Here is a 16,273-nt window from a genome sequence, read left to right on the forward strand (position 1 = left end):
CTGCAAAGAGAGACATGGTAATGTTTGTTGTTGTTTGCATGAAGTAATTAGTGGATTTTAACGAATAATTTGTGTATTGTCTTTCAATCATTTGTTATAACTTTCGCATCGTTGATAAGGTTGATGGTTCTTCTAAGTCAAAAGTGTAAATACAGCGAAGAAACAAATTTATGTTCTCAGTTTCTCCACTTTCTCACAATTGAAACTCGTGTGTACTGTGAAAATAACTGTAAATAACTATATTGACGAATTTTTTAGATTAACTCAATCAAGATCAACTGAAAAACAAAATGTTAAACAAATGGACGTTAAAAGAACATTTTACGGAACACCTCAAGAAAAGTCTCGAAATTAAAAAAAAATCACTGAACATGCAAAAAAAAAGTTCATATCAATATTAGAGGAGGACTTGATAAAATGAAGGTTTTAGATTGGTTCTTTATTGCTTTGCTTCGTCTTGACGGGTAACACGAAATCTGCGCAAGCGTGATTGATGCATTTTGTGGCAAAGTAAAATATGACGCGTGCGAGGATTCCTTCACAAAAATTACTACAGCACTGCTAACCATAATGGGGTTGTTAACCGAAGGTACTCTTTTAAGTTGGCAGGAAACAAAACAATGGGCCGACTATGTTAAACGTCATGGCGTTCAGCAGTTCATCAAACTTTTTAACAAGCAAAGAGACCGTGTAAATGACGTTTTTATATGGGGAGACGAGGTTAGTTTATACAGTTATCTTATTCTTACTTTCTTCTTTTTACCATAACTAGCTGTTTTCCCTCATGTCTTACACTGCTAAATTAGGGACGGATAGCGCATATAGCCTTCGCGTAGCTTTGTGCCAAATTCAAAACAAACAAATTAAGCCGGAAATTTTACTCGGTCTCGTGCGATTTGGTCCGGTATGACCATGCGTGTTAAGGCGTGCGACTCGTAATCCGAGGGTCGCGGGTTCGAATCCCGGTCACACCAAACATGCTCGCTCTCCCAGCCGTGGGGGCGTTATAATTGTACGGTCAATCCCACTGTTCGTTGATAAAAAGAGTAGCCCAAGTGTTGGCGGTGGGTGGTGATGACTAGCTACTTTCCCTCTAGTCTTACACTGCTAAATTAGGGACGGCTAGCACAGATAGCCCTCGAGTAGCTTTGTGCGAAATTCAAAACAAACAAACAAACCCGTGCGATTCCGTCTAAGACAGTTTTACTGTAAAACATTACGTAATGGTTGTGCAACACCTAGAAGGTTCTTGTAGTAAGTAGAAACCTAGTTTGTATTTAAATCAGTAAATTATTGAATTAACTAAATAATCTTTTCAGTGTCAGTTGAAAATATAAACAGTGAATCTGTTCATTTGTGATTTAGAGAGTTAACTAGTCAGTCAATTAGTCAGTGTGTTTTTGTATTTTTATCGACTGATTAGCGAGAAAATTATACAAGTAAATTCATTTGCGAGTCAGACATAATTTAGTTTTAGAAACTTTCGTAATGTTGTGAAGTTAGCCCTTTCAGTGAGCTTAACATTTAAATAACATTATTGAATAAATAAATATGTTATTATTATGTGCAGTGAACTTAGGTATTATGTGTAACAAGCAATCCAAAATAACTTGCCCAACGAGAGAACACGTTACGACACTCGTATTAGAAGTGGGATTATTTTGTCGAACATAGAATAGAACTTTGATTAAACTTCAATACAACAGCAGCAAGACCACCAAGCGAGATATATAATTTGCTGAAGACAAAGAAGAGACTTCATGTGAGTAAAAAAAAATCCATGAATGGATAAAAATGGAAGATACAACAGTATTGTTTTGGAGTTACACTTGAGAAAGTTTATTTTAATTTGCAATACATACATTATAGTTGTGGCTATTTCACAAAATGACCAGAAGTATATGCTGTTCCTAACCATGGAGCAGAAACTCCAACAAGAAAATTCGTTAGTTAATGAAATCCAAGTTATGAGAACTTCATTCAGATCTGGAATGTATGTTTGATTTGGATCAAACTTGTTTGAAGAAATGGGCCAACTCTATGGAATAATAATAAAAAAAAAGACCAGAACAACAGTTCTTCATCCAACTTTTCTAGCGATTTTCTTTTCCATGACATATGGTATAGATAACTTTTGAACTTGACCATCTTACTTTGTGAATTATTTGTTCTGTTGCACTTTAGTTTAAACGTTTTCGTTATATTGTTCTTTTGTTCTCGTTCTCACTGGACGTTCGTCCTCTTGTGGTGTTATTATAATGAAGTGCGCATTTATTTCCTGGTCATAGATACGAAACAGTTTGAAGCTAGTGTCATTTCACATCCATGTCTGTGAACGACATTCGCCTCCAACATATACTCTTCATCAGTACCAAATCTGGTGGGACATATGTTGGTGCAACTTTATGACCACTAACTATTTGAATTAATCCATTCCCTTGCTTTATCTCTGGGGGCAACACTTTATCGTTCATTATCAGACAAAGTCGAAAAATGATTATCACAGAAATAGTTTAAAACACGGTACAAGGCTTTCCATTAATGAATCCATTGACTCATGAAATGGCTTATAAAATTAATGTTTTCCTTACCACAGATATGAAATGAAGTATTCTCTTATTCAGTGTATTGTCGTCTCCTTAGGTTATTGCCAATGATCGATTCATCACAGCCATAAATGTAATTTCCACATTTTTCAGTCTTACAGTCTTCATTTCCTGTCGTCATTTGCGAGCAAGTTCTATATTACGATAGATTTTGTCTGGGAATTTTGTGTTTTAAGTTCCAGTTTAAACACTTTATGTGCTATGGTTTGCTTCCTCCACTCTGAGTAATAATTGTTTAATTAATTCATCTTTCAAGTTCTTCTCGACTTTCCTCAGAGTTAATGTTACTACACTGTTTGATTTCAAAATTACCGAATGGTGCTTTTAGTTATTTATGTGCAACTTTATTGATTAAAATTCCATTGCCAATTAGACAGTTTCATATGAAGATGTACTTCTGATTTGCTTTAGCCTATGTCATATATCCTCGTTCATTACACTATGTAACAAAATTTTTACTTTTTCTTGTTCCTGGGCAGAAAGTGTTATTTCCCGATTGCCTATGCCTAAAGTAAATGAAAAGACCCTTTTTTTTTCTCTTCAAACTTTGCTTTTGTGACCTGGATAATGAAATTTTCAAATTTATCCATTTTACAGAACATTCCAGGTAGATTTAGTGCTGAGTAGTTGATAGAGAATTTTCTCGAACTTACAAGAATTTTTAAGAACTTTTTAGAATGCTGTAGAAGCCTCAAAGCTGTGCTGCTCCATAACGGGAATAAGTATCCGTCTCTTTCCCTGGCTCATTCGGTGCACCTCAAAGAGGAATACAACAGCGTTAATACCTAAACTGAAGTGGTGAATGATGAGCCCCTGTATATATATTACTATGGAAATTTCTAGAAAATTCTAAAAGGTTCTTGAAAATTCTAGTAAGTTCTACAACATTCTAGATAAGTCTTGTAAGTTCGAGAAAATTCTCTATCAACTACTCAGCACTAAATCCACCTGGAATGTTCTGGAAAATGGGTAAATTTTAAAATTTCATTACACAGGTCACAAGAGTAAAGTTTGAAGAAAAAATAAGTCTCTTCCATTTACTTTAGGCATAAGCAATTGGGAAATAACACTTTCTGCCCATGAACAAAAAAAAAAAGTTAAAATTTTATTACATAGTGTTATTTTTCACGTAGTCTCTTTTATGGCAAGCACCTCAAATTGTATTTTACAGGTTGTTTGTTTGTTTGTTTTTACACGCGACATTCTAACTCTGCCTTTTCCTTTTGTGTGTGAGGTTAAATATACGATGTATTATTACACGTACAGTTAATTATCTATAAGTAAATACGCTTATAATGCTATATTCTAAATTAAATGTTAAGCGTATCAAGAAATGTCAAGTCTTGGTAGAATTTGTGTAAAGTGCATGTTAAAGTTAAATTAACCGCTTTGGTTAGCACACGACAATCGTGTATATTAACGAGAAATGGTTGTTTTTCGCGCCGCTTCAGGTGAAAGAAATATGACCTGCGCAGAGAGTTTTTGAATTATGTATATATTATTTATCGAACCAAGTTTTTAATGTTATATGTATGTGTTACAGATTCTTTCTTTCTCGCAGATAAGACTGAAAAGAGAATTTGCAGTGTACAGACCTAATGCTTTCTTTGATTGGCCATACTCTTTACTGTGGGCAAGTTTTGCCTACTTTTATATTTAGTGAGAAAGTAAAGAAATCTATAACGTATGTATGTAATTTTTATACCACGTTTGGTGATATTACAGACTGAATATGCGATTATCAAGTTTGAACACGATAAGAAGATGGCACGTGTAAGTCTTCGTTCTGAAGAAGTCTTGGATCATATGAATATGTTAGAAAATTTAGGGTATGTTAAACCTAACATCCTTTAATGAAATAATGCTTTTTTGTCAGTAACGCAAACTTCAGTCAGTAGGAAGTAATTTTATTCTAAAGTCCATATACATGTATATGTATATTTATATATATAGAGAGAGAATTTTAAACATTATAAATAGTATTTGATTTCTTTTCAACCTGTACAGTTTCTTATGCAACGCATGAGCTAAAAGCAACAGGTCAGAGATCCTTAAGAGTAGGAGTTAGGCTTAGCAATTCCTAAATTAGACCTTCTGACCACAAGGAGAAGCAAGCGTTAATAAGTACTTCATGTATTAACAGTGTAGAGAGATTGTTTATCGTAGTCTAAGCGAAAGCAAAAATGTGTACATGTTAATAAGTTAGTATTTACGTATCTATGACTGAAAGTGCAGAATGTGTTCAGTGATGTATCGCAACACACAAGCGTTAACCACTAGGTTATTTGTAGGCCTTTAAAATTATGAATCATCAATACGTGTTATGTTCTGTGCACGCGATGTAATCTTACCTTTTTTTTTCTAAATATATGACGTAATGAGAATTGAAAAAGTAGAACCATAACACATTATTTAAATTTCTTTAAAAAAGAAAATATCGTAGATTTGTTTCCTCTTTCCTTGCCCCTGGAAAAAACTGGATTGGTATATCTAATAAAATACAATAAAATTTAATATTAGTGTTACTGTAGCAATACACAGAATATTAATAATCTGAAGGTAAAATTATATTTACAAAGCAACTTAATAAAAAGTATTTATTTATTTATGTAAAAAGAGAACCAAAATAGAAACAGCGTAACTATTTTTAATCATTTCTCAATCTATTATGCAGCAGTATTTTTTTTCCAAAAGGAGTAAATTTCAGACACAGATATATTATACAAGAACTTGAAATTAAAGTTTTAATGACATATGTATAGGGGTGAACAAAAAGAAGTAGCCCCCTTGAAAATGTTGTCGATTTGGTATATTTCTTATTAGATAACAGAAAAATATGCAAAACTATGTTTTTAAAACGTACTTGACGAGATCCGTTCAAATATGATCTCAAATCCTAATTTTAACACTGGCTTTCGTAACTACCTGAACTTTTCATGATTTTAGTTACATTTTCTCATAAAAATGTTAAACACCTGCTGTAGTTTCTTATTACAATTAGCTTACAAAATGATTAAACAAGTTTCTCTTCAACTGTGGAGCCATTAAAAGAGGTCAAAAGATGGCCAGGTCAATCAACTATATCAATCCAATTGAAAATTTATGGTTTGAGTTAAACTGATTAATGAAAGATCATAAGCCAAACACGGAAGATGAACTGTTTGAAGTACCCAGGGAAGGATGGCTGTCAATCACCCAGGAATATCTGCGCTAACTCATTGTTTGTTTGTTTGTTTTTAAATTTCGCGCAAAGCTACAGGAAGAATATCTGAGTTAGCCGTCCCTAATTTAGCAGCTAGTCATCACCACCCACCGCCAACTCTTGGGCTATTCTTTTACCAATGAATAGTGAGATTGACCTGTCACGTTATAACGCTCCCACGGCTGAAAGGGAGAGCATCTTTGGTGTAACGGTGATTCGAACCCGCGACCCTCCAATTAGGAGTCGAGCGTCTTAACTACCTGGCCATACCGGACCTCAAACTCATTGAAACCATGCCACATCGATATAAAGCAGTACTGAAATCCAAGGGAATGCCGACTGAATATGAACTTGTGAAACTGGTTTGTGTTATTTTGAATTTCATTTTTGCGTTCGATTATTGCAGAGAAACTTGTCTGATCATTTTGTAACCTAATTGTAATAAGCAACTACAGCAGATGCACAACATTTTTATGAGAAAATGTAACTAAAGTCATGAAACGTTCAGGTAGTTACGAAATCCAGTGTTAAAAATTAGGATTTGACATCATACTTGAACAGAACTCGTTAAGTACGTTTTAAAAACATAGTTTTGCGTAGTGTTCTGTTATCTAATAAGCGATGTGCCAAATCAACAACATTTTCAGGAGAGGAACAGTTTCATTTGTTTATCCACCCTCTGTATATATGCGAACTTTATTAAAATTTAGCTTATAAATTATTATACTGTTGATTTTATATTATGTCTCATTCATTGTAATTACCCATCTATCTAATCAGAATTGTATATCTAATATATATAAAGACTATCCGAGATAAGTTGGGGTTTCTCAGAATTTTCATTTTTTTTTCAGTATTGTGGGACAATGAGATATCCTATTATTATACAAAAATATTACAAATTTCAAAAACCGTTTGCTTTAGTATATATGTTTACTGATTATTATTATTATGTAAGGCCAGTAGATATAATTGTTGGTTTAATTGGTTCTCCTTAACACTTGTGTATTTACATTTATCTTTGTTTTTATTTTTAAAGATAAATTCGAAACTTTTATCTGTATGAAGCAATAATGATATCAGCATCTTAGCTTATACATCGATTTGTAAGCGTCAGTTTATGGTACTTTAAAAATTTCGATGGGAAAAAGGACCAGGCGTGGCCCAAGTGGTGAGAGAACCGATCTATGAATCCGAGGATCCACGGTTCATGTTCTATATTTGCAAAACCACACTCTGCGATTTGAAATCGTGGGGGTATTATCAGCACCAAGGCTAAACTCAGTATTCTATAAGAGTGCCCAAACAGTAGTATTTGTGTGTTCTTCACTAACTTCCTTCCTTCTTGTATGTATTTTTAAAATTAAGAACAGGTCGAACAAAAGTTCTCAAAGGCTCTTGTGCCATTTATTTGTTTGATGTTTTCTGTGTTTATATAATTGTTTTATTATTGTTTATTATTTATTTTATATATGACAGTAAACTTTCTTCCCTTTGGCACCCTGAACTTGGAGCTTATATGGTGGAAGCTATGCCTTCTAAGCCGTACAGTGGTTTGATTCATGAATTGAACATGGTTGAAACCAACATGCGAACTAGGTAAAAATGCAAACATTTATTCTGTTTGTGTGTGTGTGTGTATATATATTATATATTTTTTAATTCTCATGAAAACTGTGTAATATATATATATATATATATTATATATATTTTTTAATTCTTATGAAAACTGTGTTGTTTTAGTAGTAGTCCAGAAGAGTGGAATTTCCAATACGGTAGTACACATTATAAAAAATTATATGCTATTTCCGAAAATTTGTAATACGTGAAATCGCATAATACGATTAAATCGCTTGGTGTATATATTTTTTTAATTTAAAAACTAAAATAACTGCGAAAGTTTCAGTTGGAAATTCAAGAGGGCGTAAGCTAAAAATACAGATTTAAATTTCGAAAGGGAAAAATTTGCTCAGTTAAACACAGAAAAAAAATGTTGACTTTCAGGTATTTATCTCAGAGCTACATAATCACATTTTATATTTAGCATAAATACGTTACTCTAGTGTTGCTGAGAATGTTTCGGTTTCTCTCTCAGTTTTTGTGGATTGACTAGCCATTTTATTAGAACTCCTACCAAGGCATTTGTAGAAAGCTCTGTTTATTTTTATGCCGAAAAAGTATAAATTTATCACATGATGTGGTGGTACTTCTGGTAAAACTGAAGCTAATAGAACAATAACATATTCTGGAAATTTATAAACAGCACATGAATCTCTCATGTTCCTTTCCCCATATAAGTATATACATATACTTACATTACAGAAAAAATAAACAAAAGAAAACGTGAAAGAGAACCACACCCTTCCAGTAATTCTTTGTTCATAGTAGAACTTGACATTGCCTGGTGGTGGTGGTGCTCGTCGTTGAAAATGCGCTCTTTCAACCTTAACAGTCAAACCCACTATTCAGTGGCAATGTGTAATCCAATAGTTGACGGTGTGTGGTGTTGACCAGCTGCCTTGTCTATAACTACTAAATTAGGGATGGTTAGTGGAGATTGTTCGCGAGTAGCTTTTGGCAAAGTCCAACAAACAAACAATTTTCACAGTTTGAATTCTAACCGTTATTAAATCTGTATTTAATTGTTGTGTTTGAGATTAGTCATTTTCAGATTCATCGTGTGCTTGTGTATGATAGCTTGTTTGAGGTCTTCGTAGTATGACTGAGGATAAAGGAATTCTGACCAAATGATCACCTCCACAGTTATCAGTCTCAAGAAGTTGATGGCAACAGTTTTTTGTGACTTCTATTTTTGAGAGACGCTAATTTTAGGTGCTTTAACAGCTTGTTTTAAAAACGTGCCATTTAACAAGAACTGGCTCTTTGTCATCACATTCTTTAAAAGGTGGGGAGATCTTCGCTAGCCAACTCCATGCAACTTAATCACGTTATTATAACTTTTCTGCACTTACAGACCTCACGCAAGGTCTAATATGTTGCATAATCGGTCTGTTTTAACATATACAAATAAGTATTCTGTTCTATATTTATCTTAAAAAACTGATTAGTTAATGAAAAAAGAAACTCCTAGTAACACTAATAAAATGCAAATGAACACACGCACACACATATATATAATAATTAAATTTTTGTTTACTCTCTTTAGTACTTAGCTTCATTAGTGTAGCTAAAATTTTTAGCTGTGCTTTTAATCACGTTCCGATTGAGCATCAATTAATTAACCATCTGTTTTCCTACGTAGAAGAGAAGAGATAAAACAAGCACTGAACCAAGGGGAGTCTCTCATGAGTTTAACTAGCTTCCCAAGGTAATTATGCAGAAAATTAGTAAATTGCTAGGCCTAATTTCAGCATGTTTGAAATTTAATTCTTTAATGTTGTGATTTTTTAAAACGTAAAGCCAAAAATAAGTAAGTTGATGTATAACCAGACGACCTGTTCTCTACTTTTTTTTTTTTTGTAAACGATCTTTTCCTTCAAAGACTAGGCTGTGATGACTTTATGGATCCAGCGACCAATTCGCTTCATGAGAATAACACGAACTCTCTTGTGTTTCTTGATGAAACAATTATTCACAAACATCCGAAGTTTGGGTAAGTAGAATTGCCTAGTAGGTTTTGACATTTATAATGAAGATATAAACATGATTACGTATCTTTGATATATTTTTAACTTTGATATTTTCTGATGAATTTATGTGAAAAAAAGATGAAAAAATGTCCAGTTTCCTTCTGTCATCTTCAAAGAAAAACTATTTTCACTGTTTTTATCTGAAAGTTTCTTGAAATTTACGCATGAAAAAGGTTTTGTTAACTAAATTTGAACAAAACTAAAAGCATGTGTAACGTTCTAAATTTTACCTTCGTTTTTGTTAGAGCATGTGCTTGTAATTTGTCGATGAAATACATTTCGGTTTCTATATTCATCCTTTACTGTCACTTATAAGACTGTGAGTTACAAAATGAACAAAAAATAATAATTGGTTATTTTAGTAGAGGGCGTGTGACATTTAAAATTATATCATTCATTTGGAATAGTGGTATAGACAATCTGACTATTTACAAGAGTTATTGGAATGAAACAATTAAATGTTGTTTTTATGTGTATATTTTAAGTGTTACAAGGATGTTACTTTTCACTCTTTATTCATTTTCACTGACTGAGTAAGAAACAATATAATATATGCCGGTGTAGAGTGTGTATTTATGTGTATATTTTTGAGGGCGTTTAACAGTCTACGAAATTTTAACCCAATAATTAAATCGTTATATTTTTCCTGAATCCTAACTGGCCTATATAAAAGCCAACGTGTGTTACGTCACGTGACACTTGATATCTCGAAATATGAAGATTCATAGAAGCCAAAATTAATTTATCCAGATAGAATTATCCGATTATTGTCTGCTCGTTAAAAGTTTAGTGACGGAGGTGCAAGGGAGGAATGAGAGACTGGAGTTTCGTGAAACCTTATAAGTGTAGTGAGTGTTAGTACAATAAGCCTAAAGTAAAGACGTAATATATAATCACCTAGCTTAGAGCCAAGTGCATAAAATTTATCATGAAAGTAAAAGTACGGTTTCAATTTTAAACTTAAATTGTTTCTGAATTAAGCTATTTCCTGTTATATCTCCAACGTTTTTAATAAAAACCAAACCTTTTTAATCACGGCGACTATAAGTTAAGAAACCAACAAATATTTTTTCCAGTTTTGTTGTTCATACATTTCATTTTGTACTTTCAGTACATAGAATAAAAACAATATTAGAATATACTTTTGTTGCTTAGCAATATGATAAAACAGCTTTGATAAAACAGAGTTTCACCAAAACGCTCTAGTTTTTCTGTGTATTAGAAGTGTTTAATCTAACTGATTTTTACTGATAATTTTGCTTTCGGTAGGACAGTTCTACCTAGAAGTAAAATGTTCTCCGTCCTACACGAAAGTCAAGTAGGATGCAAAATATCCTACCTTTCAATACAACTCTGTGTTGAAGTCTACAGATAATATTTGGACTCGTAAATAGTTGCATTGTTTCGTCATACAAATTGTTTTCATTTTACATAACAGGAAGCATACTGGGGAAACTAACACAGTCACCCTGCAATCTGCGGATGAGTCATGTAGAAACCTAATCTGACACGAACTGGAGGTTTTTACATTAGGGTTAATGTGAACTGTTGAACATATTTATTACTAATTTCACTAAAAGATGTAAGTCAAAGTATTAATTTACTTTCGTTATGGCCCATTAATGCAACTAAGTGTGATAAAGATGGGTGACCTAAATCGTGTGACATTTTTTATGGACGGCCCTTTACAATCTACAGTTCTATTGCTTTCAACGGCCTCTTCGTTACAGAAGTTGATTTTTATTTGTATGCTGATGCGCATTCAAGCCTCATAAGTCGATGGAAGTAAGATAGAGGACGCTAAATTATTCAAGTAAATCGAGACCATGATGCAAAAATTAAACTTTACCGATGTAAACAATAATAATAATACTAACATAATTAGCCAATCTATTAATTTTATGTTATTCTTTCAGAGCAATAACGCGCAATATTCGGAATCGTCGAAGAAAGAAAGTTATAATTAATGTTCCAAGTAAGGTGTTTTAAAATAAAAACAACTTGTTATTTATTTATATTTGTACTAAATGTTCTGTGTGTGTATGTTTCTGTGTTTTTCTTATAGCATAGCCACATCGGACTATCTGCTGAGCCCACCGAGGGAATCGAACCCCTGATTTTAGCGGTGGAAATCCGTAGACATACCGCTGTACTTGCGGGAGGCGCTAAATGTTCTATGGAATACTGTTGCAGGCTGTGCTTTTAATATAGACGTTTCTTGATTTGCGTTCTATTGTTTAACTGGACTGTGCAAGAACTTCCCACTGCACAAAATATCCTTCCTATAGAGTCACATTACTTGATAAGCGATCTTGATAAGAAAACCTTGAAATTGTAGGATATAATTTATAGCGGTGGACTCAGCAGATAGTCCAATGTGGCTTTGTTATAATTTAAAACCACTTACGATAGAGTTAGTTATTCAATTTATTGCAGTTCGTTTGTGTTCTTAAGTTAATGAGTAATCAGTGCATGATTTAGTCAGTATCTCTTTTATTATTAATTAGGTTACTTCACTACTGTGAATTATGAGTTTGTATTTGAACGAATAAATGGAGAAAAGAATTAGCAAATAAGGGAAATTACTGATAAACGAAGTGTACAAGTAATGTTACGCCCAGTAGTTACTCCCCGTAGTTATTGCTGATTATATTGTCCGTGGAAGTTAAAGTAAGAGAGATAAAACATTTTTATTACCGTTAAGTAGATTATTTAGGTTTTTGTTATTCTGTTATATAAAATAGCCCAAAAGAACCCACCAAACAATAAAAACCATTGTAACACTAGTATATTCCATAACACAAGACTCCTTGGTGGCACAACGGTAAGGTTGAGGAGCTGTAACTTTAAAAAATGTATTTCGGCTGTGATTCAGTGAATCAGTGAATTAAGCTCGTTTCAGTATTTGTGATTGAGAGATTAGCGAGAGAATCCTGCAAGTACATTTATTTGTGGAACGTTGTTCATTATGCCTACCAGTGGACGGAATCTGTAGCAAATGTTATTGAAGAAATAAACTTTTTTTTTTATTTATTAGTATGTGGACTGGTTTCTTTCTTTTTAAATTTTGCGCAAAGCTACACGAGGGCTATCTGTTATTGTTATTTCCATAATCCATGAAGTAGCTGATTCCAGTAGTGGATTTGGTTTGTTGCGAATTTTGCGCAAAGCTACACGAGGGCTATCTGTTATTGTTATTTCCATAATCCATGAAGTAGCTGATTCCAGTAGTGGATTTGGTTTGTTGCGAATTTCGCACAAAACTACACGAGGGCTGTCTGCGCTAGCCATCCATAATTTAGCAGTGTAAGGCTAGAGGAAAAGCAATTAGTCATCACCACCTATCGATAACTCTTGAACTACTATTTTATCAATGAATAGTTGGATTGACCATCACATTATAATGACACCGTGGCTGAAAGGGCAAGCATCTCTGATGTAACGGGAATTCGATCCCTCGACCCTCAGGTTGAGAATCAAGCTCCCTAATCACCTGTCTATGCCGGGCCCAATAGTGAATAGTTGCTATTTGTAACATTTCTAAATACTGAAGAAGATCAAATAAAGGGTATTTCAGTGTATCTACTGCAGGGAATGAAACCCCGGATTTTTTGCACTGTTGACCCATAAACGTAGTACTGACCTAATGAAATACAGCATTTATAGAGGACTATAGCACAGATGCACATAATCTGTGGTACAAGTACTTAAATTGTGTTGTTACTATAAACTTCTGAGCTATCGTATTCTGATTGTGCTGTACTTTTTATTCCCTAGAGTTCCGTAACAAGAAATTGTGTAGATTTTGTATAACATAAGAACAAGAGAGCAAAAAGGTATTACACCCATTATGGAACTGGTGTGAGTAGTATACAGTGTGTATTACTGTTTTCCCAACAAAAAGAACAAGCTGAGACAGGTTAAACGCTCTAATTGAAAGTTATTGGGTCTCCTGTGCAAAGAATAGCTCTGAATATCATTTGTCCACTCCTAGAGATTGAAAGATATTATTGGTACATACTCATGACTATCAAATGCTTCATGAAATGAACCGAGGTTATTCATTGGTCAATATATCAGGCTGTTACTGGTGTGTTGGCAGAGTACTGGATAGCACAAGAAGAAATAATCTACATGAATCAGAGAGGCAATTTAACAGCCAGCTGTTCTCCAAGTTTTATAATATGAAGAGGCGCATACTGCAATTTGTCAACCCAAGTCTAAGAGTTTGGCAGATCGGGTAATGCAGACCACCAAGTGGATGTTTTCAGAATTTGTTAATTTCAGCTAAACTACTTGCGTACATCAGGATGGCATACAAAGTAACTGAAAATATATCTACAAGCTGGTTGCTGAACATCCTCGTATTTAGATAGGAAAAAGTATTCCCTGTTAATGTGATGTATGACCTTTCCCCATGAGAAAATACCCCACAATGTCCGTAGAATATGTGGACCGGCTAAGGTCTACAATAGTTGATGTGCATGAATTCATCCAACAACAACTAGGAAAGGCTATTCAAAGACAAAAGAAGTGCTATTATAAGTTGGTAAAGTAGCAGAGGCTTATAATGGATTTATTAACATATATTTATTTTATTATCGATGTTTGTTTTAGTTAAATATATATTTAGAAATGCATGTAATTTATATGGCTAAATGTGTACTGCGAAAGTCCCTCCTGTTATTTAAAATTATAGATTTTCGACTGTAAGAATCATCAATGTATGTTTTACGAATCCACTAACTTATCTTCGAATACTGTTAGCAACTGAACTTTCGAGAAGTTCACTCTAAGAGCTTATAAATCAAAGCGCGAAGAGACAGTTTCGTATTGTTGGTTTGCTACAGTTAGTACACTATAAATATCGAAAGTTATAACTGTGATAAATGCTTATTAGTCGGGAAAGTACAGATACTTGACCAGGGGAATTTATAGATTTCGAACATTATAAATCGTTTAGCTTCAGAGAATTAACCTCGAGCGTTAGTATCACTTCGAGTACATTAGATATTGTCATTGGTGAAAAACTTACGTGTGCTCAGTGAAGCAGTTAGCTAGCGTTTAGCGTTAACCATCATTTGTAACAACTGTTAGTAATAATCGTTATTATAGTGTGTATTGTGTTGCTGTTTGAACTTTAAAAAATATTCATGTTAAGAATGAAAATTATGTGTATCAACCTTGTTGACATTCTAAATGTTATAGATATCAGTAATTAATTAATTTCTAAATTATATTTAAACTTTCCGGTTATTTAAAATGGTAAAATGTAACATAATAAATCGGAAACCCGTCCAGGATAAATTATAATACATAACACGTTACATAGCACAGAAAAAAGTTGGCTACAGTTAGACTGATTCACACCCATGCTGATCCACAAATGTTCGATGTACATTCAACGTTAGGCCTTTAAAAACATGTGGAACATATTGATAGGGTGTATCCACACGTATGATATAAACGTCTTATACGCCAGTTTGATCAAGCGTTCGAAGTTGAGACCAACCATTCAAAGACAATGATGTCATATTGAGTCATACCAATTATCCAATGTGAAGAAAGCTGAATCATTTACATGCCTCGTGTCCATGAAACTCGTACTACATCTGAGGAAAAACACTGTTTTACCTAGAGTTTCTTATAATACACTTTTATAAAGAGTGTTTTTCTTATAGCAAAATTACATCGGGCTATCTGCTGAGTCCACCAAGAAGAATCGAACCCTGATTTTAGCGTTGTAAATCCGTAGATTTACCGTTGTACTAGCGAGGGGGTTCGTATAAAGAACAGTATAAAACATATTTCACTTAAATTAAGTTAAAGTATTTGTGAGTGAGTGAAATGATCAGTAATAAATTCAATTCAGAGACAGTAGTTTGGATATGATGACACGTATGAACTTAGTGTGTCTTAACTCCCATTCCTTCCAGCTGGAAGTGGACACTGCCCATTGTTTAACAGGAATGACGGAGAAAAGCACAGCTTTAGGTAACTGGTAAAATAGAAACCCATTGAAGACTAGAGATTGGGAAGCTGTCGGATTCATGGAATACATGTCCTATAGGACAATATAGTATTTGGATACTTCCAAATTCCAAAGAGATATATTTGATCTCTACACGGCATTAAATTTCATTTGTGATTTCAGAATTTGAGACCTTTCACCTATATTGATTTTTATATCAACTAGAATTAACCTTAACGTTGCATTTGAACTTTCATTTATTTTAGGTTTCTGATAGAAGTAAAGGGTTTTTTACATATTTGACTTTAAATCATTATATAAGGGCTGTGTTGTTCATGTTGAATATAATCTTAATAGAAATGAGGAAAAGTTAACTTCTTAGTCATGCTGTGAGTCCAACGCTAGTTGGTTTTAAAGTAAATTTACTTGTTAGCTTGGGAACAAACCTGAAACAGAGCGGGAAAAAGTGTAATATACATATACGTCGTATGTTTTCTACGTTTTATTTCTGTATGGGAATTTCCGAATTGTTTCATTTGGTATGATTCTATACAATTTTCACATAAAGATGTGGTTCAGAAAACCATTCAGTTCTTTTTATTATGGTACCCGTTTTTTATTTCATTGTTGTTCCCCAGTAAATAATGCTTACTTTGCCCACAGAGGAATTTCTGAAATCTCAAACATTCTACAAACAGGTAAAATACAACAACATTATTCCCAAACCGAGTAGACAATATCTAGAAATTATGGCCTCAAGTGTGTTGTAAATGAATTAATAATATCATGATAACGTATGGGCAAATTCAACATTAATATGAGGTATTGGATCGACATCCGATTT

The 16,273-nt window shown here is 33.5% G+C and overlaps 1 protein-coding gene across 6 annotated transcripts in view; it reads left to right on the plus strand.

Moving 5' to 3' along the window:
• The first annotated feature begins 510 nt into the window (after positions 1 to 510).
• The window catches only part of LOC143233708 (glutamate--cysteine ligase catalytic subunit-like), a 135,145-nt gene continuing 119,382 nt past the window's right edge, over positions 511 to 16,273 (plus strand). The window contains exons 1-6 of one of the 6 annotated variants that reach the window (XM_076470240.1): positions 511 to 720; positions 4,332 to 4,435; positions 7,288 to 7,407; positions 9,071 to 9,136; positions 9,311 to 9,421; positions 11,375 to 11,433. In XM_076470240.1, the coding sequence (XP_076326355.1) occupies positions 571 to 720; positions 4,332 to 4,435; positions 7,288 to 7,407; positions 9,071 to 9,136; positions 9,311 to 9,421; positions 11,375 to 11,433 (610 nt within the window). In that variant the 5' untranslated portion in view covers positions 511 to 570. The remainder of the gene's footprint in view (positions 721 to 4,331; positions 4,436 to 7,287; positions 7,408 to 9,070; positions 9,137 to 9,310; positions 9,422 to 11,374; positions 11,434 to 16,273) is intronic. The other 5 variants (XM_076470238.1, XM_076470241.1, XM_076470239.1 and 2 more) reach the window with 5 other exon arrangements.

Source organism: Tachypleus tridentatus, chromosome 12 (genome assembly GCF_004210375.1).
Source record: "Tachypleus tridentatus isolate NWPU-2018 chromosome 12, ASM421037v1, whole genome shotgun sequence".
Lineage (NCBI taxonomy): Eukaryota > Metazoa > Arthropoda > Merostomata > Xiphosura > Limulidae > Tachypleus > Tachypleus tridentatus.